General features: G+C 44.2%; 1 protein-coding gene across 3 annotated transcripts in view; it reads right to left on the reverse strand.

Moving 5' to 3' along the window:
- Positions 1-23,019, reverse strand: part of LOC100080510 (CREB binding protein) — a 189,986-nt gene that overhangs the window by 137,550 nt on the left and 29,417 nt on the right. For all 3 annotated transcript variants that reach the window (XM_029058424.2, XM_029058425.2, XM_029058423.2), the window contains exon 2: positions 14,254-14,960. In XM_029058424.2, coding sequence (XP_028914257.1) covers positions 14,254-14,960 — 707 coding nt within the window. The remainder of the gene's footprint in view (positions 1-14,253; positions 14,961-23,019) is intronic.

A 23,019-nucleotide genomic window follows, 5' to 3' on the forward strand; every position in this document is an offset into this window, starting at 1 on the left:
GACATTTGATTCATTTTCAGAAGACCTGCGTGTGCTCTGCTAAAACCAAATCCATGACTGAATCAAGACGGACCACAAATCACACGAGAAAATACGGTATACAATGCAGTAGCCATTCTCCAGTTAACGGGCTTGTAGCTGTGTCCCTACCTTCCATTTAAAAACTTCAAATGGGTAGCAAAGCAATATTGGAATATACTAACACTCTGCAAAAGGAAAGACTATCAACTAATTTAACATTTTTTTCTAGCCCTCTGTGTGGACTGTGTATCCCAGAACAATAAACAGCATTCTTTCAAGTATCTGTAACTTTAATGTGCGCACAAACGTGGGACAAGCTCTCAAAAACTGAATCCTAAAGAAGTACAGTAATTTTACTGACTGAGATATCTGGTTTCTGACCATCCAATTTAATCAAGCCATTTTCTGATCTACCCAAGAGCTAAGTATTTTCTATTTCAAAAGCTAATGCAAATTCTATTTGAAATTTTAGGAAATTCAATTGTTTCATATTTCTAAAGTCAAGCGCTAGACTTTCAGGAATTCAAAGCAGTTTGTCTTGTTTAATTAAAAGTGGAAATTAACAGCCTACTCCCCAGCTTTCCTCCCATTTTCACTATTTCATTATCTCAGTTCCTTTCTCTCCTCTTTCCAGTCTTCATCTTCTTCACCACACATCATAAAAAAGAAATCAGCTGTGGAATGCATGAAGCACTATGTGCCAAGCAATGTACTAAGCACTAGGATAGATACAATAAGATCAGACACAATCCCTGTCCCACATGGGGCTGAAATTAAATTCCCATTTGATAGATAAAGACACAGAGAAACCAAGTGACTTTCCTGAGGTCATACAAAGCATGCAAGTGGTAAGCTGGGATTTGAACCCAGGTGCCCTGACTCCCAATCTGGTGTTCCTTCTATTTGGTCTCAGGGTGGCCGATCCACGCACTTTTAATTTCCTCTGTAAACCCAGACAGTAGCAAAAAGGCTGGAGATAGGTAAGAGTTATTCTCTTCCATTCCCATCTACAGCCCATTCTGATCCAAAGAGAAGCACTGCAGCTTGGTGGAAAGAGCCCGGGCCTAGGAGTCAGAGGGCCTGGGTTCTAATCTTGGCTCCTCCACTTGCCTGCTGTGTAACCTTGGGCAAGTCCCTTAACTTCTCACTTTCCTCATCTGTAAAATGGAGATTTAATACCCACCCTCCCTCTATTTAAGACTCTGAGCCCCAGGTGGGACAGGGACTGTTTCTGACCTGATAATCTTATATCTCACCCAGAGCTTAGTAGAGTGCTTGGCACACAGTAAGTGCTTAACAAATACCACAATTATTATTATTATTGTTATTATTAAGTGTGGTAGAGAAAGGAGGTCCACAGGTGGTAGATGAGAAGAACTTGAAACCCCAGCATCATAGACAGACCTTCCTTACCGCCTTTCACTTCCCTGTAGCTGTGTAGGGAACAGGATGAGTAGAAGAGTAGAAAGGCAGAATAAAGTGGCCAAGATGGAGAGACAGGGTCAAGAGTATGAAGCCCAGAGTCTGGAGCTCTTAACTCTTACACAGAGCACCTGGAAAACCAAAGAAAAAACAGCACGGTTCTTTCACCCAATACAGGAGGGAAACTTTTCCTGACATCGGGACATTTTCCATTAATTTTCATAGACCCAGATCATAAAAGAGCCAGAAGCAATCTTATGACCGTTTAATCCAGCCCCCTGCCTCTACTGCATCCAACGAGGACAGGTGTTTATCTTTTCTTAAAGATGTCCAAAGAAGGAGATATTGCTATTTCCCTTGGTAGCTTATCCCTGAGTACTAATCACCCTGCGAGCTCAGATATTCTTCCTTATGTCTAATTGCGGCTTCCCCTCTTTAATTTTATTTTCTGCACGTAAAGCAAATCAGTCACTCTACATTTTACTCTGAGCTGCAATATGAAATCAAACAATCTCAGGCAAAGATTAGTTCAAAAATTGTCATTATCAACCACTGACAGAGAAAAATCAATTGCAAGTGAAATCAAGGAGGGAAGGTCTACTGTTCAAACAAAAACCCTTAATAAGAAAGGTTTAAGGAGCAAAGATATAAATGTAACCTGGCTGCTCGTAAACAATGAGTTCTTGAAGAAAGGCATAATCTGAAAAAGATCATTTTTAGCGGCCTTCTCTGACCAATAATTCCTATGTTTTTGTTAGTCTAGTAGCGAGAGCATGGGCCTGGGAGTAAGAGAACCTGGGTTCTAATCTCAGCTCTGCCACTTGCCTGCTGTGTGACAGGGGTCAAGTCACAATTTCTCTGTGCCTCAGTTTCCTCACCTGTCAAATGAGGATTAAAACTTGTTCTCCCCACTTCCTAGGCCATGAGTCCCAAACGGGGGGCAACCTATCTTGAATCTACCCCAGGCTTCATCTTACTCAAAGGGGTGGGCAAGGAGGTACTTAAGTAAGGATGTGATCAGTGAGAGGCGTGTGAACTGGACGAGTGAGTCATCCGTACAACGTGCACTTGGCAAGAGCTTAGAGAGTGCAAAAATGTCACCCTGGCAACCAGCAGTCGGAGGCAGTGCCGGTGAAGGTGCAGTCTGAGCAAGAATGCCTCACGCCTCAAGAATGTGGCTTGTGGGGTGTACTGTCCAACAATGAGGCATAGTCCACACAGCTGCCCTGCAGCGGGGTGGGTTTTTTGGGGTTTTTTTTGCAGTTTTGTAGGAGTCTGCAAAAACACAATCGAAATGGACCCGTGAAGCCACAGAAGGGTTTAAGTCTCAGAGAACGTGCCAGCCTAAACTAGATGCTAGTCCACGCAGGCACACCAAATGGGCAGGCTTGAGCTAACTGTGTTGATGTGAGTCAGTGTTCAAAGTAGACCAACATGACGAGCCATCTACACGGAGACTGGGTAGGGCCAGATATACCAGCTATTAATAAATGAGGCACCCCCACAATAAATGAGGAAGCCGCTGGCAGGCCCAGATGCTATTTCAGGAGCTACAGATTTATGTAAACTGCCAGAGAGAGTGTAAGCTCATTGTGGGCTGGGCACGTGCCTACCAAATCAGCTATACTGAACTCTCTCAACACTTAGTACAGTGCTCTACAGTTAAATAAACACCAATGATTGATTGATTGATAGAGCATGGGCCTGGGGGTCAGAAGGACCTGGAGTCTAATCTCAGCTCCGCCTTCCGTGTGAGGTTGGGCAAGTCGGTTCACTTTTCTGTTACCTCATCCATAAAATGGGGAAAGACTCTGAACCCCGTGTGGAAAATGGACTGCGTCAAACCTGATTAACTTATATTCATTCAATAGTATTTACTGAGCACTTAGTATGTGCAGAGCACTGTCCCAAACGCTTAGAATGTACAATTCGGCAACAGAGACAATCCCTGCGCAATGACGACTCACAGTCTATCTACCCTAGTGCTCAGTTTGGAACTTGGCACATACTAAGTGTTTAAATATCATAAAAAAAAAATGTTGGCTAAGATGTCTCACTTTTGAGACAGAAACACACCTCTGTCAGAGTTTCCTGGCCCAGATCAGTGCCATATAGGGATCACAAGTGTGACCTTCCTTTTCTCCAGTCCAAACCGGTAGCTCAAGGGAATGGGTCTCCCAGGAATATCGCTTCCTTGTCCACTGAAGGGCTGCACACCCCTCTTCCTCACTCTCTTCCCCACCACTTTGACTAAAACCTAAGTAAAACCACTCTGGCGACCTCCTCGTTTCCCTCCTCACCCAGAAGGGAAAATATCCAATTCAGCCTCCTGGAGACTTAGACATCTCTCTAGCTTCCTGAAGGGGCAGCTTCCTTTTTTGATCATCCCTGCGAGGTTTTCCTTGCTCGGAAGCTCCGCCGGGCACAGACGGATGTCACCGCATGCCAGATGGACTGCAATGGTTCCCAAGACTGGTGGCTGGACATGTAGGATCCAGGTACATTCTAGCTAAACCCCCGGGGTTGGAGGGCTCAAAGCCTTGCATGGAAGGAGTCAATAGAAAAAAGGGTGATGGAAACCCAGTGGGAAGACGGGTCCCCTGGTCAATAGCACTTAAGAGATAAAGGGCATCAGGGGAGGCTTTGTCCAAATATACTTCTTTCCTCCTACCCAATGCAGGTTGGATGGGCCCCAATGGGGCACACTGAGTAGAGCTGTTCCGTCTTTCCCTTCCCAGGCCCACACCTGGTGGGTTCGGCACGTGAGGATAAACAGAGGCTTCTCGATTCCACTTCAGAGGGAGAATGAAGTGAATGAAGCTAAACTGGTCTGAGTCGGGCAGTCTCCGACTAAGGCCAAAGCCGGCGACATCACAGGAGCTCATTTGTCTCACAGACCAGATCAGTAAAGAGCTGACAGAGGGACCGAAGAGAGACCACCCCTTAAATCCATGATATCTGCCACACTACTTGATGGACAATCACTTGTTTCTAGCATTCCGCTACCCAAAACTCTTTGAAATCTCTCCTCACCGGCCTTTACTCTGGGCGCTTTTCCCTTCTTCTAGATCACAGTTGTGCCTTCAAAAATACTGCAAAATGCAGGAGAACAGCCATTTAGAACTTAAAAAGATCGGGCCAGCTGTCCTGCGCACCAAGCCTACGCTCTGTCATAATATTAAAACCAAATGTGTAAACTAACTGTTCAACATTCTGAAAAATCGGAAAATGGCAAATTCTCCCCCAAAAAACTGCAGGGGAAGTAACATTTATATCCTAATTAGAGTAAGTACCTTCTGCTACAATGCAAAAATAAGTCCAAAAATGGTTTTAAAAGATACCTTTTAATTTATAGGGTGAAATTCCAGATACTCAAGTGAATAATTCTCTTCAAATGATAACCTTTCTAAAATTTTGAAAATACTACTGAAACACTTGAGATAACCATGAATCTATCTGGATCAAGACTGCTACGGGAACATTTCTCAAAAATTAGCACATTTTCCACACTAGCACTATGATTCCTCATCACACAGACTGTTAGGGATCGTTCATGACAATTTTCACTTTGGAGAAGGAATCTCTGATTCACTGACAATGAATTGCATTTCTTTTTGCCCTGAAGTAGATCCGTAACTATATTAGGCAAAATTTGACAGATCTAGATCAATGAACAAAGGATATATGGCTACAGGTCTTTGCTCAAAAAGGAAAGGAGGAAAATTCTGACACAAATAAAGATTGCTAGGTAGAATTTACAGTTCCTTATCATGGTATGAAAGGCTCAGCAATGTTGATTTGTTTGGGGACAGAGATAAGCCCAGACCCTTTAGTGCTACATACAATGGGTCATCTAAAATCTTTGTTCCTCCATGAAAAACATGCAAAAACGTTTTACTTCTCTGGGATACAGTTCCAGGAATTCACCTTCATACCACTTCTACTAATAACAGTATTTAAAATCAATTATTATTATGATGATGATATTTGTTAAGCGCTCACTACATGCCAGGCACTATACTAAGCCTGGAGTGGATACAAGCAAATGGAGTTGGACGTGGTCTCTGTCCCGCATGGGGCTCACAGTCACAATCCCCGTTTTACAGATGGGGCACAGAGAAGTGAACTGACTTGCCCAAGGCCACATAGCAGAGAAGTGGCAAAACCGGGACTAGAATCCTTCTGACTCCCAGACCGGTGATCTATCCACTCCACCATGCTGCTTACTAGTAGCAAGCAAGGACCTAAATGCCTGGGTGGATAAAAGTTAATCGCGTCAGATCCAGTCTGTGTCCTACGTGGGGCTCACGGTCGAAGTGGAAGAGCGAACTGGTACTGAATTCCCATTTTACACATGAGGAACTGAGGCACAGAGAAGTTAAGTGACCGGCCCAAGGTCACAAAGCAGGCAAGCGGTAGAGCTGGGATCAGATTTCAGGTCTTCTGACACCCAGACCTGTGCGCTTTCATTTGTATTTAAAATATACACAACACCCTTTCCAACTAATATAAATCTGTTAAAGGAAGCAAGATGTCAGGGTCTTTCTGACGTGCCTAACTTTGTGGTCCATATAACAATAAGAAAGACAATAAAAGCTATTTATTAATCAGTACCATTTATTTAGTGCCTACTATGTGCATACTACTGTACTAGGTGCTAAATAAGACAAAGTAAGTGTCTCATATACTATTATATCTCAGATCTCAATGAAATACCAAACTCACTACTGAGGACTTTTAAAGCTTCTTTTTGGTCAGCACGCGTTTGATGAAAAGGTTACTATCATTATATCTTTTCTTTCTCAGGGAAAGGAAGTCTTCAGAGTAATGAAAACTAAAATAACTCCTTACGTCAATCATTTCCAACAAGAACATGAGGTAGAATGTGATTGATCCAATTATAAGATTGCTACTTTATTCAAAATGAAAATATTCTGAAACATGGGGGTGGTTGATCAAACTGTAGAAAGGGGGCCAGAAAGACATTCGCTGGACCGATCACAATTGGCTGTGAACAACTTGAGTTCCAAATCATCTCGTGGACTTAATCGACTGAACAACCCACTTGAAAACCCCTTCACAATAATAGGCATCCATTTTCTGAGGGAAGGAAGGCCAAATTTCTAATTCAGGGGCAGAACTCTGGTTGGGCTGCAGACGCTTCCAGGACAGAGGGTCAGTAATTAAAGGAAGGGAAAGGCCATGTCTCTCCAGGCGACTCCAGGGGAAAAAAGGACTCAACCGATGCACACGCATATTTACTGAGAATGGCAATTTCAATGAAAGTAAGGTACTTTTACAGTCCTGTAGACTGTAAACTCACCGTGGGCAAGGAATGTGTTTTCCTAATCTGTTATATCATCCTCTTATTGTACTCTCCCAAGCACTCAGTACGGTGCTCTCAGCTCACAGTAAGTGCTCAATAAATTGATTCATTTAAAATTTGAGAGAGACCAAAAGGGCGCCCAAGATAAGCAGAGGAACGAAGAGACTTCCTTAAGAGATTAGAAGCGTCCAGTTAGGGCTCTTTGGTCTAAGAAGACTGAAGGAAGGCTGAAAGAACACAGTTGAAGTCTACAACATCATGAAGGATGTGGATAGGATGTATACGGACAGGACAGGGAGGGCAACCACTGAAACCACTGAGAAGCAGCGTGGCTTAGTGGAAAGAGCCCGGGCTTGGGAGTCAGAGGTCGAAGGTTCTAATCCCGACTCCGGCACTTGTCTGCTGTGTGACCTTGGGCAAGTCACTTCACTTCTCTGTGCCTCAGTTACCTCATTTGTAAAAATGGGCAATAAAAAATGTGAGCCCCAGGTGGGACAATATGACTACCCCGTATCTACCCCAGCGCTGAGAACAGTGCTCTGCACATAGCAAGCGCTTAACAAATACCATAATTATTGTTGCCGAACTGTATATTCCAAGCACTTAGTACAGTGCTCTGCACATAGTAAGTGCTCAATAAATACTACTGAATGAATGAAACTTCCCAAGTAGTAGGCTAAGAAGAAATAAAAGAAAACACTTCGTCACCTGGCAGGTAGTGAGGCTTATGAATTTCAATTTCACAGGGAGTTGTATGGGAAGAAAATAGGACAAATTCAGGGATGAGTAGTTCATGATGGGTTATCAGAGGGAAGGTTAAGGGCACAGAGGAAAAAGGTGAGGAATTTGAGTTGGTACAGGTCAGCATATTGGAAAAAACGAAGGCAGGCAATTATCATGCAGTTCTTTCAGATATCCTGTTGCCATTATTGGAGAAAGAATACTGGGCTGGGGGAAGCCACTGATGTGACCCAATAATGGCACTTCTCAGGTTCTCAGAACCATCAATCAATAATAATAATAGTACTGCTGTTAAGCGCTTACTATGTGCAGAGCACTGTTCTAAGCGCTGGGGTAGATACAGGGTCATCAGGTTGTCCCACGTGAGGGTCACAGTCTGAATCCCCATTTTACAGATAAGGGAACTGAGGCTCAGAGAAGTGAAGTGACTTGCCCACAGTCACACAGCTGACAAATGGCAGAGCCGAGATCTGAACCCGTGACCTCTGACTCCCAAGCCCAGGCTTGTTCCACTGAGCCACGCTGCTTCTCTATCAACCAGTGGTACTTACTGAGTGCTTACTAAGTGCTTGGGAGAGTACAATACAACAGTTACCTGATAGTACACACACAAAACAAGCAGTATGGCCTGGTGGAAAGAGCACAGTCAGAGGATCTGGGTTCTAATCCGCCACCTGTCTGCTGTGTGACCTTGGGCAAGTCACTTTGCTTGTTTACGCTTCACTTACCTCATCTGTAAAATGGGGATTAAGACTGAGCCCCATAGGGGACATGGACCATGTCCAAACATTAGTTTGTATCTAAGTCTGGCACTTAGTACAATTCCTGGTACACAGTATGTGTTTTAAAAAAAAAAAAAAGAAAAAAAAGAAGAGTCAGAACCCCACCCTGACACATTCGTTGCCATCAGTGAGTTTACAATCTATAAGAAAACAAAGTTCTGACAAGAAAATCATTAGGGCACATTTCAACTTTCCCCAAAATTCTGGTTTGCTCTAGGGAAAAAAATGCATATTTTTTCCCCAGGGGACTTTAGAAGTTTCCAAATGTTTACCTATGTAGCTTAGCCCTGCTACTGCTGCACAATTCTTTTGGAGTTGGATAGTCCAATTTACTGCTACAAACACAGGGGCAACTCTTTTTGGGTAAAATTCTCATGGAGAATGAGAGGTAAGGAGGCAACAGAGAAAACAGTGCCAGCCGCTCCCAGTGACAATCAGAACAAAACAGGGGACAGCCATTTTGTGAGCACAATGTGGCCAGGACTATGAGTCCCACATGGACCTTTTCAGCCACACATAACACTCATAGGGGAATTTTAGAGAACCAGTGTGACCTAGGAGGAAGAGCACAGATCTGGGCGTCCTAGGATCTGGGTTCTAATCCCGGTTCCACCACTCGCCTGCTGTGTCACCTTAAGTCCCTTTGCTTCCCAGTACCTCAGTTTTCTCACCTGCAAAATGGGGGTTAAATTACCTGTTCCCCCTCTGTCTTAGAATATTATTCCCACGTGGGACAGGAACTGTGTCTGACCAGATTATCTTGTACTTATCCCAGCGCTTAGCACAGTGGTTGGCACAAAGATGGTGCTTAAAAAAACACAATTGTTACAAGCGACACCTATTCTCTCTCCTACTTCAACTGTGAGCCCCATGTGGGACATAGAAGGTGTTCGACTGGATTATCTTCTATCTATCCCAGCACGCAGTACTTGGCTCATAGCGAGCGCTTAAATACCACAATCATCATTATTATTATTTCAGCATCAGTGGTATCTTCTTCGAATACGAAGGACAACTCTATCTAGAGAGGTAGCAAAAGATGGTCGCCTACCCACCTTACCATCCATCCTCATGGGTCCTAGTCCCCCTTTATTCATTCAGTAGTATTTACTGAGCGATTACTATGTGCAGAGCACTGTACTAAGTGCTTGGAATGTACAATTCAGCAACAGATAGAGACAATCCCTGCCCATTGATGGGCTTACAGTCTAATCAACCTCTAATCAATCAAAACTGAGGTACCAGGAAGTAACCTCTAGAGTGTAAGCTTGTTGTGGGCAGGGAATGTGTTTGTTTATTGTTATATTACACTCTCCCAAGTGCTTAGTACAGTGTTCTGCACACAGTAAGCTCTCAATAAATACTGCTGAATGAATGAATGAATGTGGCTAGGGATATACTTCTAATTACCTATCAAGAACCTACTGTCCATGAATCTATTTCAATCCTTCTTGGATCCTCTTAACTTTTCCTTTTAATAACACATTATAGTCTACGTAATCTACTCCCTCCAAGTCAGCTGTACCCATTCTCTTCACGATTTTGTCCTCTCAGACTTTATCTTTCCCAAGTGTAGTGTTAATATTTCCAATTGTTCTTTCTTTGGAGAATGTTATTTGTTAAGGGCGTACTATGTGCCAGGCACTGTATTAAGCGCTGGGGTAGATTCGCGGTAATCAGGCTGGATACATGGGGCTCACGGTCTTAATCCTCATTTTACAGATGAGGGAACTGAGGCCCAGAGAAGTGACTCACCCAAAGTCACGCGGCAGACAAGGGGTAGAGCCATTAGAACCCAGGTCCTCTGACTCCCACACCTGTACTCTTCCCACTAAGCCATGCTGCGATTCTTCTAAACCATTCCCCAAATTTTTAAATTTGCCCATCTCTATACCTCTTTTGGCTCCGCTATACCCTTCCCGAATCGGCGTGTCCAGGCCCATGCATCCGAGAATACGTCAAATCCAGAGATGCCCCTCCTAACTGCTGACGACTCCAGGATTCACAACTCTGTCCCTGATGCTTCGTCAATTCCGACGAGTGACATGCAGGCGGGGTAACGCTCCTGCATCCGGCAGAGACACGTACGCTTACCTGAAGCCAGGTACGCCGTGCTGCAAACCTCCCTAGCTCCACCACCACTCACCCCATCCGCGAGCGTAGCAGGGCCGAGCCCGCATCCCTATGGCCCTGAACCCTAAGGGGCTTGACTGAGCACCAACCCCACCTCCGCCCCATCGCATCCCGTATGGCATCGCCCCGTTCCCTCCCCTCCACTTCCTGCTCGTGGCCACACCTCCATGCCCTGGCTGCGGGAAGGAAGATGGGCGCGGAAAGGGGGTAACGCTGCTGAGTTGCTGCCCCTCTCCTCCCCTTCCTCTGGGGGTTCTGGGAAGCGGGAAGGGGTAGTTGGACAAAATGGAGCTGGCTATGCTGCCTATGACAGCTATTGCTATGAACAAAATAAATATATCAAGGTTTAACATCACAGCAATTTTCCACTTTTATTTTCCCTAATCCTTCCTGATGAGGCACAGCATTCTGCTGACCTTTCAACTGCCTCGACACACTGGACCGATGTTTTAATCATCCGATCAATGGTATTGATTGAGTGCTTACTATCCTAAGCCCCCGGGACAGGACAATACAGTTGGCAACCACAACCCCTGCCCTCAAAGAGCCTTCAGTCCAGTGGGGGAGATTTGATGGAAGCGTCATAAATAACTACTTTAAAATATCTTTCCTGGATTGTGTCCAATACCTGTTGTCCCTCCTGGGTGGCACCTGATTCTCACATCTACCCCAGCATTCAGTACAGCATATGACAGAGAGGCAGCGCTTACTATTACTGCATTTCCCTAAAATGCATTACTTTACACTTGCTCATGCAGAAGCCCGTCTGCCATTTTCCTCCGTAAACTAAGCTTTATGAGACCTTTCAGTAGTTCATCTCCAGCGGCCAAACATTCAGTGACCCAGAAGGATTTAAGATAATCTGCAAATCTGTGATTTCACTGCACATACTCTCTTCCGGGTAATTTATGACAATGTTAAGAAAAACTGGCCTGTTCTCAACCCTATGGTTTCCTACCCTTAACTAATTTTCTATTCATAACAGAAATTTCCCTTCAAACCTATGAGGACATGTTTTTAGACTGATAAGGGAATTTATCTAGACCTTTCTAATGATAGCAGCATAATAATGATAATAACAGTGGTTAAGTACTTACTAAGTGTCAAGCACTGTTCTAAGCGCTGGGAAAGATGCAAGATAATCATCAGGTCAGACCTAGACTCCGTCCCACAGAAGACTCACAGGCTAAATAGGAGCGAGAACAGGTATTGAACCCCCATTTTAAGGATGAAATAGCAGACACAGAGAAGTTAAGTGACTAGCCCAAGGTCACCCAGCGGGAATGTGGCAGAGCTGGGATCGGAACCCAGGTCCTTTGACTCCCAGGACCATGCTCGTTCCCCTAAGCCACGCTGCTCCTACAAAAATTCACAATAATTCTTCCCCTCTACTCACATGGCTACTGACCCCTTTAAAGACTGCCAGCACATCAATGAGACAGAAATGGTCTCTTACAGAAATCGAGTTGTCCTTCCCCCACTGGCTGTGGATGCGTCCTTGCACCCAATCCTCGAGAGAAGCAGAGGACCCTAGTGGATAGAGCACGGGCCTGGGAGTCAGAAAGACCTGGGTTCTAATCCCGGTTCCGCCACTTACTGTATGACAGTGGGCAAGTCATTTCAATTCTCTGCACCTGTTACCTCACATAAAATGGGGGCTAAGACTGTGAACCCCATGGGGGACATGGACTGTGTCCAATTTCATTCGCTTATATCTACCCCAGTGCTTAGTACAGTGCCTGGTATATAATAAGCACATAAATACCATAAAAAAAATCCTCAACTTCATTGTAGACGGGAGGCAGTTGAGTTGGGACCACGGGGGGGGGGGGGGGGGGGGTCAGTACACTGGAATTTCCTCTCTGCTTTTTAAAAGGGAAACAGCATAGCCTAGTGGATTGAGCATGGGCCTGGAGTCCGAAGACCTGGGTTCTTTCTAATCCCGGCTCCGCCACAGGCCCGCTGTTTGACATGTGGCAAGTCACATGCTTGTGCCTCAGTTATCTCATCTGTAAAACAGGAATTAAGACCGTGAGGCCCACAGAGTCTAACCTGATTCGCTGGTACCTTCCCGGCGCTTAGTACAGAATGAGAGAAGTAGTACAGCGCCGGGCGCCTGGTACATAATGAGTGCTTAAGAGGTACCATAAAAAAGGGCATTTTGGTTTTGGGAGGTTCCAGTTTCCCACGTGCTCCTCCTTAGGTGGGCCTTCTGTTCAGGGACCCAGAGTCCCCAGGTGTGCCGTGCTTGGCGGCAAAAGTGACGGTGGTGAGGGAGGGTGTCGCCCCAGCAGTCCAGCCACAGGTTAAGAGGGGACAGTGGCAGTGTGGCTGAGCCTCCGAGAACTGATCCCTTGTCCGACCATGCGCCGTGTTTAGAATTCAGGTATAAAGAGGCCTGTTCAGCTGCTCCGCAAAGCTCTTAGCATACACCTCTGACCATGACAACGGCTAGCTGAGAGGCAGGAGAAGGGCCACTTACCTATTCACGACTTCCAGCAGGGCCTGAACGAAGGCCAGCTCAGGAACCGGCTCATGGGGCTATGGACAGGCGAAGGAGTAACGGGCCTGGCGACAGGAAGTCAGGGGTGGTCTGCTTGCCAAGGGGCTGGGTGCCTTTAAGGGGGTGTGGCTGAATTAATTGAATTCATCTCTATTCTGCTCCATCTGTCTCTGCCCCACCTCCTCGCCTCGCTAGATCGTAAGCTCCTCTCTCCTGGTGGGCAGGGATCGGGTCTATTTACTCTACTGAACTCTCCCAAGAAAGCACTTCGTGAAATACCACCGCTTGATTGACTGGAAGAGCTGAGCTAAACCACGTGCAGAGAGAGCTAAGGCCCACAGGACAAATAAGAAATTTGGAAAGATCTGGGAACCCGGATTATACCACAGGGAATAAATCAGAACCAGGAGGAGGAGATTTGCAATGTCTTTTGACCAGCTGTGGATACCGCAGCGTGGCCTGAGAGTCGAGAGAGGCAGCATGGCATAGTGGATGGAGCAGGGCCCTGGGGGTCACGAGGTCATAGGTTCTAACCCCGGCTCTGACACTTGTCTGCTGGGTGACCCTGGGCAAGTCACTTCACTTCTCAGGGCCTCAGTTCCTCCATCTGTAAAGTGGGGATGGGGACAGGGACTACGTCCAAACCGATTTGTCTGTATCCACCCCAGCGCTTAGTACAGTGCCTGGCACAGAGGAAGCACTGAAATATCCTAATTAAGAGGACCTGGGTTCTAATTCCGGCTCTGCCACTTGCCCGCTGTGTGACCTCGGGCAAGTCAGGTAACTGCCCTGGGCCTCGGTTTTCTCAACTGCAAAATGGGGATTCAATACCTGTCCTCCCTTCCCCTTAGACTGTGAGTCCCATATGGGCCAAAGACTATGTCTGACCTGATCATCTTGTACCTATTCCAGAGCTCAGTACAGTGTTCGACACATAGTCAGCGCTTAAAAGAAAACTCTTGTAATCTACCAAACATCTATACATCTTTTACACAAGATGGGCAAGGAGGGAAAGAGGGAAGAAGAGAGCTGGGGATCCTGAAAATTGATGAATTCGTTGTGCAGCGGTTCACGTCCAAAGCCCAATTTATCAGCTGCAAATGATGGTTTGATTTTTTTAATGTTAAAAAAAAGTCATTCGCACGGTCGGTCAGAGGAAGAGGAAGATGCGACACACTCCATCTAGTTGACCGGTTTGGGGGGGAAAGGGCCACCGCTGCTGGACAAACGAGCGGAAGAGTCCCGAAGCGAGCACGGCTAGCGCTTAGTACAGTGCTCTGCACACAGTAAGCGCTCAATAAATACAAGTGAATGAATGAACCTACCTTTGTCATGGCTCCTGCCTGGGCTGTGTTTAGTCCAGCGTGACTGGTCATTTGAGGCGAAACTTGGGTTAAAGTCTCTGCCAGCACACTGCCCGCGTTCCCGTGCATGGCAGGGGCGGGGTACTGCATCCCGCCGCCCCTTCCTCTTCCGGCCGCCCCGAGGGATCCATTCATCACCTGGCCCTGACCCGGCTGGGGCTGACCCATTAAACCGTGGGCCGAGTTACTGTTGAGAAGGCCTTGATGGGTCTGGTTAAAACCGGCGTTCATGCAGATTCCAGGTCCGGGCTGGGATGCTGCAGGGCTACTAGTCACCAGGCCCTTTTGTGCTTGAGAGTTCAGCGCCTGGGAAGCGGGCGGAGTAGGGCCAGAAGTGCTGGCCGCCTGCTTCGGCAGGCCGGATGCGGAAGCGTCTCCTTGGTTCAGGGGGCTTTTGCCCATGGCACCCAGATTGGCAATGGTAGCGCTGTTCGGCTGTCCTTGGCCTTGGTTCCCCATCCCTGCTTGGACGGGACTGTTGGAGTTCACATTTCCGATTCCTGGGTTTAGAGTAGAGCCACTGCCTCCTCTCAGAAGTTCGGAGAGCTGTTTATGTTTGGAAGCTGCATCCGGAACGAGGTTCCCACTGTTTAAGAGGCTTAATTCTCCTCCGTTGGGGATGAGCTCATCGGGAAGATCATTTTCCAAGTCAAATAAGGATCCAAAATCTAGGAATTAAGAGAAATGGATATGAGATGCCAACTTAACATAAAGACTCTACAACTTCGGGGCAGAAAAATATAGACAACGAAAAGCCCTGCAAAGGGGGGAGGTTTTTTTTTTTTATACTATTGCAAAACAAGTAATTCATATCACAATTTCGAAACGGAAAAATGATTTGAAACTCGCCCAGTTCTCCTAAAACATAGGGATTGCGTTCCTGCAAAAACCCGCATTAAGGAAAACTCAAATGGTCTACTCCCTTGGTCCCAAACCATGTGCACATACACACAAAAAAAACCAACAAAACCCACTTCTTCTGACACCACATTGTGCTGATTCCAAAACCACTCCCTAATTCCCTTCAAGTGTCCCAGCTCAAACGTGTGGTAAAACGAATGCTAAAGCAGAAGTGAGTGCCTGCAAACGTATTATTTGGACAAGGACGTTTTTAAGCCCGCTGCGTTATTTTTTTTTTAATCCATCTTTCCACTGGCACCCTCTGAATGTCATCAGGTTCATCTCCTTCCTCTAATTAGGGTTCTTTTAGCTTTTCCAAACAAGAGGGTATGTGTTCGGTTCTTCAATATTTTCACCCATTTTATACGGTCTGCACCTGAGGAACTGTAGATTTGATTGACTCCTTCCTTTATTACCATACTGCCACTGGGGGAAAACCTGCCACACAATGCCTCTACTACTAGCATAGTTTGATCACACACTGTGAAAAAAGAATAGCAGATGAACACACGGCACCAACTGTCTCCCAATGTGCCCCCAAGGACCCACATATCTATCAGCAACAGGCCCCTCCCCCGCCCCATCCTGGGTTTGTTACCCTCTTCACTTAAGCCTTACCATTCCAGTGTCACGTGGATGGCCTAGAAGGATCCCCAGTTCAGGCCAAGCCAGCTATGGAGTAGGGGTACAAGAAATGGCTGGGGCCCCGCCCAGGAATCAGTAGTTCCCGTTCTATCTACCAAATCTGTTGGACTGTACTTTCCAAAACTTAGTTCAGTGCTCTGCCCATAGTAGGGGTTCAAAAAATACCTCTGACTGACCGATGGATTCCACTCCCAGGTTAATTAGGATTCATAAGTATGATCCCATCTTCTTCAAGAGGCTTTCCCGGATCAGGCCCCTTCCTCCAGCTCGCTCTCCCTTCTGTGTCTTGTATGCACGTGATATTTGCCCCATCCCAGCCCCTTATGTACGTATCTTTAAATTATGTTATAAATTACTTCTATTAATTTCCATTTCTATTACCCTCTAGACTGTAGGCTCATAAGCACGGAAAGTGTCAGCTAACTGTGTTTTATTGTACTCTCCCAAGTGCTTAGTACAGCACTCTGCACCAAGTAAATGCCCAACAGATACCATTGATTGGTTGATGTAAGTTATCCCACTTTCCTTCTGCCTTCTCTTCATAAGCCCAAACCTGAATCTGTCTGAACCACAACCTGAAACATCGATTTTTTAACCGACGTCCGCTTTGTCGGATTTAAGACCGGTGATGGCAGTGACCCCCGGGGAAACCGGTAGAGCCGGATTACACCTGATCCTATATTTGACAGGAGGCAGAGCCTCCACCACTTTATTGATATTAATGTCTGTCTCTCCATCTAGAGTGAAAACTCACTGTGGTCAGGGAATGTGTCTGTTACATTGTACTCTCCCAAGTGCTTAGTACAGTGCTCTGCACACAGTAAGCGCTGAAATACAACTGACTGTCTGGGTTGGGCAGAAACTATTTCTGGGGTCACCTGGTGGAAATACCACAAGGGATCCTCCCCATGTCCATAACTCATCCTTGGAGTAACTAGAATAGAGAAGGGTTGTCCAAAAATCTTAAAGGAATACATCCTAGAACCTGATTAAGTTTTTCCTTAAAGGCCTTCACTCATTTTAACTCCATTTCTAATTTCCAATTCATTTTCAACCCCCTTTCAAGAGTTAGGTTTTACACTTAACGCTTTCCCTGCCAAAATGCTTTTACATTGATTTCCCAATCCTTCTTAATTCTGCCTCGCCTGACTTAAACTGACTTAGCATTTTGGAAGACAAAAAGAGTCAACACCCATGCTGCTGCCAATATAATTTAGAACGTGATATTTGGAAGGCTTGGACACTTTAAGCTGTATCAATTTTCTTTTTCCCCTAAGGGAGTTCTGTTCTAGGCACTCAGCAAAAACTCTGGCGTTTCCCTGGTAACTATACCCTGGGGTGCATTTTCATTCTTCCTTAACTCATGTGTGTACACCATCACCCTACTTGCTCCAGTATACAGCTTTTACTTCCAAACCAAAAGATGAATTGAGTCCGGGGTCCCAATACCCTAAACTAAGTAAAACTCCCACCCTGTGGGGCAGGGAACGTGACTCTGTTGTATTCTCTCAAGAGTTTAGTACAGCGCTCTGCGAAGAGTAAGCGCTCAAACAGAATTGTTTGATGGACATTGCTAAGCACATCGATGGGTAAATTCATCCCTTTTCTGCTTCAAAACCCAAACGCTTTCCCTTTGAGGTGGAAAGAGAGCTACTTAAATAGCGGATTAGTAATGAACAGAATGGCAAACTGTCAAATCAAGCAAATGGGTGTAGTTTATTAACCCCTCTCCCCCGATACCATAATACATCCTTGGCATTTCCTGGGATAATGCTAAAGAGAAAAACAGAGGTAAGGAAAGGGAAAACTGACTCAAAGTACAAAGCATTTAAGACCCTAATTGTGTATAATGATCTAGATGTGCAGAGATTAGGTTGCGGAGTTTTAAAAATCTGAGATCGCATTAAATTGGACAGAGCTAGAAAACTCAGGAGACTGGAGAGATCTCTAGGGATTGTTATACAAGGAACAGAAGCATAGATATTGGTTGGGGAGGTGTGTGGAGAGGGGAGAGATGAGTGGGGAGAGTTTTACTTAGTTTAGGGTATTGGGACCCCAGTTTCAATTCATCTTTTAGTTTGGAAGTAAAAGCTGTATACTGGAGCAAGTAGCAATGAAGGAAAAGAGGGATACTGTGCATCTACATATGTTCTGATAATGGAAGTTTTTTCTGTTAAGTTCCTTGCAGTTGGTCCTTTAACAAAAAATCATAAAATGCTTTTTCTATATTAATAGTAGTGGTGGTGGTAATGGAATTAAGTGAATGTCCACTGGGTGCAAGTACTTGGAAAAGTACAAAAGAACATTGTATGCAGATTTTAGCACACACCCCCACTCAAGGGAAGACACCAATCTCTGAAACTCTTGGGGTGTTTCATAGTTGGTCCAAATTCTTTTCTGCGCTATAACTATGTTTGACATTATTTAAAGATAAGAGTCTTTTTCAAGCATTTTAAGCAAAGACCCAGTGGCCTAAAAACACAGAACACTTTATTTTTTGTGTGGTTCCACTTCTAATTATTCTATACCTAGTGATAAAAAAAAAGCAGGCTTAGTGCCACAGGCCAATTGCGTACCTTACTTGATCTTCTCATGAATAAAGACAAGAGTAAGATGAATAAAGACAAGTCTAAGTACAAGAGGTGTGCACCCAAGTAATAAAAGACCTATTCCTTTACACCAATTTTTGCAATAGTAGAAGATTAAAAGACAGAGAAATACATTTTACATTACATAATTTTTCCTTCTCTAAATTTGCTACAGTGTAAAAATCTCAATACATCTTTCTCTTCAATAAAGTTTTACCTTCCTAGTGGTTGGTAAAACAAGAGAGTGTAGGAGAAAGAGCATGAGACCAAATAATCACCCCCACAGTAACTGTATTAAAAAGAGCACAAATCAGAACTGGCATATTTCTTTTGGACCTCTATTATTTCAATGAATTAAAAAAATCTGAATAACAAGACGCACACATAGAAAGCTTATTATCTGAAATTTGTGTTCACAAAAGTGATATATAATTTTAACCTATTTTTTTTTTACGTATTAAGTACTGTTGCCCTATTAGAAGCCCCATCTTACTGCATTCCAGAACTCCAGGGATAACCTGAATATTCTATTGTTGGTCATCATATTACTGAAAAACTCATGTTTCGACCACTCTTACAACCATCACAAAAAACCATTTTCTTCACGTGTCAATATTTTCTGACAAGTATTTTCCCCTCAAGCCCAATGTAGCCCTGAACTGCTATTCTGAAGAAACTCTTCAGAATAAACTCAAACTAATAATACAAGTTGGCTTAGAACCGGGCAGAAGAGAAAAATGTGCATTACTCTATCACTGAAATACTTACGCATTGAAATTCCAAAGCATTCGGTACCAATTGTATTTATTGCGCTTGGGAGAGTACACTGTAACACATATGGTAGACATATTCCCCACCCACAGTGAGCTTACGCTCTAGAGGATACTTTTATACTCTTACTTTCCCCTCTATTTTACTTTAGTGTCCGTCTCCCCAGCTACATGGTCTTTGAGACAGGAATCATCTAAACTAACTCTGAGCTCTGCAGAGAGTAAGGACTCAATGAATACCATTGATATCATTGATTGGTTAGAAGCAATGAAGGGAAATGTCCCAATTATACATAAGAACTCAAAGTATGGGAGGAAAAGAGTTGAGGAGTGTGGAATAGTCCTGGGTGAATTAACTACCTTAAAAAAGAAGAAATTTCACTCCCACTTTGCATTCAGCTGCAGCAGAGCAGGAAAGTTATGGATTCGACTAATAGTAATAGTAATAAAAATAATGATTTGTCACCAATCCACTGGTCCTACCTTCATCGTCACTATAATCCATCCTTTCCTCTCCATCCAAAGTGCAACTATGCTGATCCATGCACTTATATCCTGCCTTTACTGCATTAGCCTGACCTCCATGCCTCCGGCTTCTCCCCACTCCGGTCCTTCCTTCACTCTGCTGCCCGGATCATTTTTCTACAAAAACATTCAGCTCATGGGTCCACACTCCTCAAGAACCTCCAATCGCCACCCATCCGCCCCCACATCAAAAACAAATGTCTTACTCATCAACTTCAAAGCACTCAACGAGCTCACCTCCTCCTAACTCACCTCACTAGCTTCCTACTATAACTCAGGCCGCATGCACTGCTCTTCCAAGGTCAACCTACTTACTCACTGTACCTGGATCTCTATTATCATGCCGACGAGTCCTTGCCCATGTCCTCCCTCTGGTCGGAAAATCCCTCCCCCTCCATGTATGACAGACCATCACTCTTCCCTTCAAAGCTTTATTAAAATCATATCTCTTCCGAGAGGCCCTCCCTAAGACCTCACTTCCTCTATTTCCTTTCCCTTCTGTGTCACCTATGCACGGTATTCTTTTTAAGCACTTGACATTAACCCCACCTGAAGAATTTACGCATATACCCATAATTTATTTTAATGCTTGTCTCTGCCAAGACTTTAAGCTCCTGGTGGGCAGGGAACATGTCTACCAACTCCACCTTATTGTATTCTCCCAAGCACTAAGTACAGGGCTCTGCTCACAGTAAGCACTCAATAAGTACTACAGATTACTATTATTATTGTTAATAATAATAATAATAGTGGTTTTCATTAAGTGTTTACTATAGTCTAACCATTATGCTAAGTGTGAGGGTAGATATAAGATAGTCAGATTGGACACAGTCCTTGTCCCATATGGGGCTCACATCGTAAGTAGAGGGAAAACAGGTATATAATCCCCATTTTACAGATGAGGAAAAAGAGGCCCAGAAAAACTAAAGGTCTTGCCTAAGGTCACATAGGCCAGTGGCAGATTCAGGATTCCAACCTGATCCCCCAGCTCACAGGCCTGTATTCTTTTCACTAAACCACGCTACTCCTCAGATCTTTCCAACTCCCTGAAAGAGCAAATGAAGACCACTCCCACTTTTCTGAATATATGGAGGAATTTGTTTTTGAAAAATACCAATACATTGATAATTTTCTCTTTATACAGACATCGAATCATTTACTTGGGAACAAAACTCACCTAGATTGGCATCTGGGTGAAAATGTATTGGACAGAAATGGTGACATTATTTTCAAAGTTCAAGAAAGCAGACTCCATTTAAGCAAAATGCAATCTACAGGATGCATGAAAATATAACCTGCTACATAAGGAGTAGATTTTTACCAAAGTAGGCTTTTGCAACATGTTTTGGACAGAGCACACTGGCGGGATTAGACAACATTCTTCCAACTACAAGCAACTGCCTGGCTAGACTATGACCGTATTGGAAGAAACGGTTCAAATTACGCTCAGAGCATCAGAGTGTAGGTAGATACATACATACATTTAGTACCCACACTCTAAAATAATATATATTTTTATGGTAATTTGGCAGGCGTGTTCCCCGCCCAGAGCGAGCTTACAGAGTAGAAGGGGAGACAGACATTAATATAATTCATTTTCAATATATAATTTAAGGATGTGTACATAACTGCTGTGGAGTTGTGGGCGGGCAAATATCAAAGGCCAGAAAACAAACAAATCAATCAATCAATGGTATTCACTGAGCAGTGCGTGCTGAGCCCTGCATGAAGTGGCTAGGAGAGTTTGCTCCAAGACAGAAGTGACAGTATAGGGTCGGGGTTATCTCTGCAGCCACTTCAGAGTGCAAGACTTCTAGCTGGCATGGAAGAAGGATTTAGGGAGAATAAAATAAAATTAAAAATCTAAGACATCCACCGCTGACTAAGGTTGTCGCAGAGGGAGCCAACAGGCTTTCCAGGAAATAAACTCCTGGAAATTGGAAGAACTAACCTTTCTATTTGTTTGGGTCGATAAGGGCACCTGGTTTTTGAAGTTTACTTGACAAGAGTAGCACTCTGCTTGCCCTGTCAGGGATGGTATATAGAAGATAACCAAGTGTTACGGTCAAAAGACTGAAAAAAGTGCATTTTTAGGGAAAAGAGAAATGGTAGAAAACATAGTGGGGGAAAGGTCAAGTAAAACAACAGAAGGAGGAAAAGAATCAGGAAGATCGTGAGCTTCTTGAGAATAGGGAGTTCCCTCTTTAGCCTGCAAACTCTCCCTCTAAGACTGGAAACTTGCTGTGGGCATGGAACATGTCTACCAAGTCTGTTACACTGCACATAGTAAGTGCTCAGTAAATAAGATTGACAATAAATAAAATAAATAAATGGTGGTATCTTTTAAGCATTTACTATGTGCAAAGCATTGTTCTAAGCACTGGGGGATACAAGGTGATCAGGTTGTCCCAGTTTTAATCCCCATTTGACAGATGAGGGAACTGAGGCACAGAGAAGTGAAGTGACTTGCCCAAAGTCACACAGCTGGCAAGTGGCGGAGCCGGGATTAGAACCCACGACCTCTAACTCCCAAGCCCGGGCTCTTTCCACTGAGCCACAGTGCTTCTCTAATGTACACCTACCTTCTGGGGCACTGTATATATTTCCATTACCCTATTTATTTTGTTAATGAATTGTACATCGCCTCGATTCTATTTAGTTGCCATTGTTTTTACGAGATGTTCTTCCCCTTGACTCTATTTATTGTCATTGTTCTTGTCTGTCCATCTCCCCCGATTAGACTGTAAGCCCGTCAAACGGCAGGGACTGTATCTGTTGCCGACTTGTTCATCCCAAGCGCTTAGTACAGTGCTCTGCACATAGTAAGCGCTCAATAAATACTATTGAATGAATGATTGAATCTTCTAAGCATTTACAGTGGCTTTCCCCCTCAACTCTCCTCAGTAAATACCATCAATTGACTGAAAGACAAAGCAACCAAAAATAATGCTGCTGCTTTTCGATTGCAAAGATTTATCAGTGAAAAAGACAAAAAAGGGAAAGGAAAAGGAAAATGAAGAAAAAAGAAAATAATTTGACATTTTCAAAAAGGATCCAATACTGTTTGTGATAACTTTATTAATTTCACTTATACGCCACCACATTTTTTTCACATCTCCCAGTTCAGAATTTCTGAAAAGAAAGAAGAGAAAGGAGGAATGGAGAGACAAAACTGTCAGTATTTATTGGTTCATATTTTTGCAACTAGCTGACTACCCTGATTACAAAATAAGCCATTCATAAAAGTCACTGACATTTTGAATAATTTTACAAAGGTAATAAGATTATTTTCAAATCTC

Source organism: Ornithorhynchus anatinus, chromosome 2 (assembly GCF_004115215.2).
Source record: "Ornithorhynchus anatinus isolate Pmale09 chromosome 2, mOrnAna1.pri.v4, whole genome shotgun sequence".
Classification (NCBI taxonomy): domain Eukaryota; kingdom Metazoa; phylum Chordata; class Mammalia; order Monotremata; family Ornithorhynchidae; genus Ornithorhynchus; species Ornithorhynchus anatinus.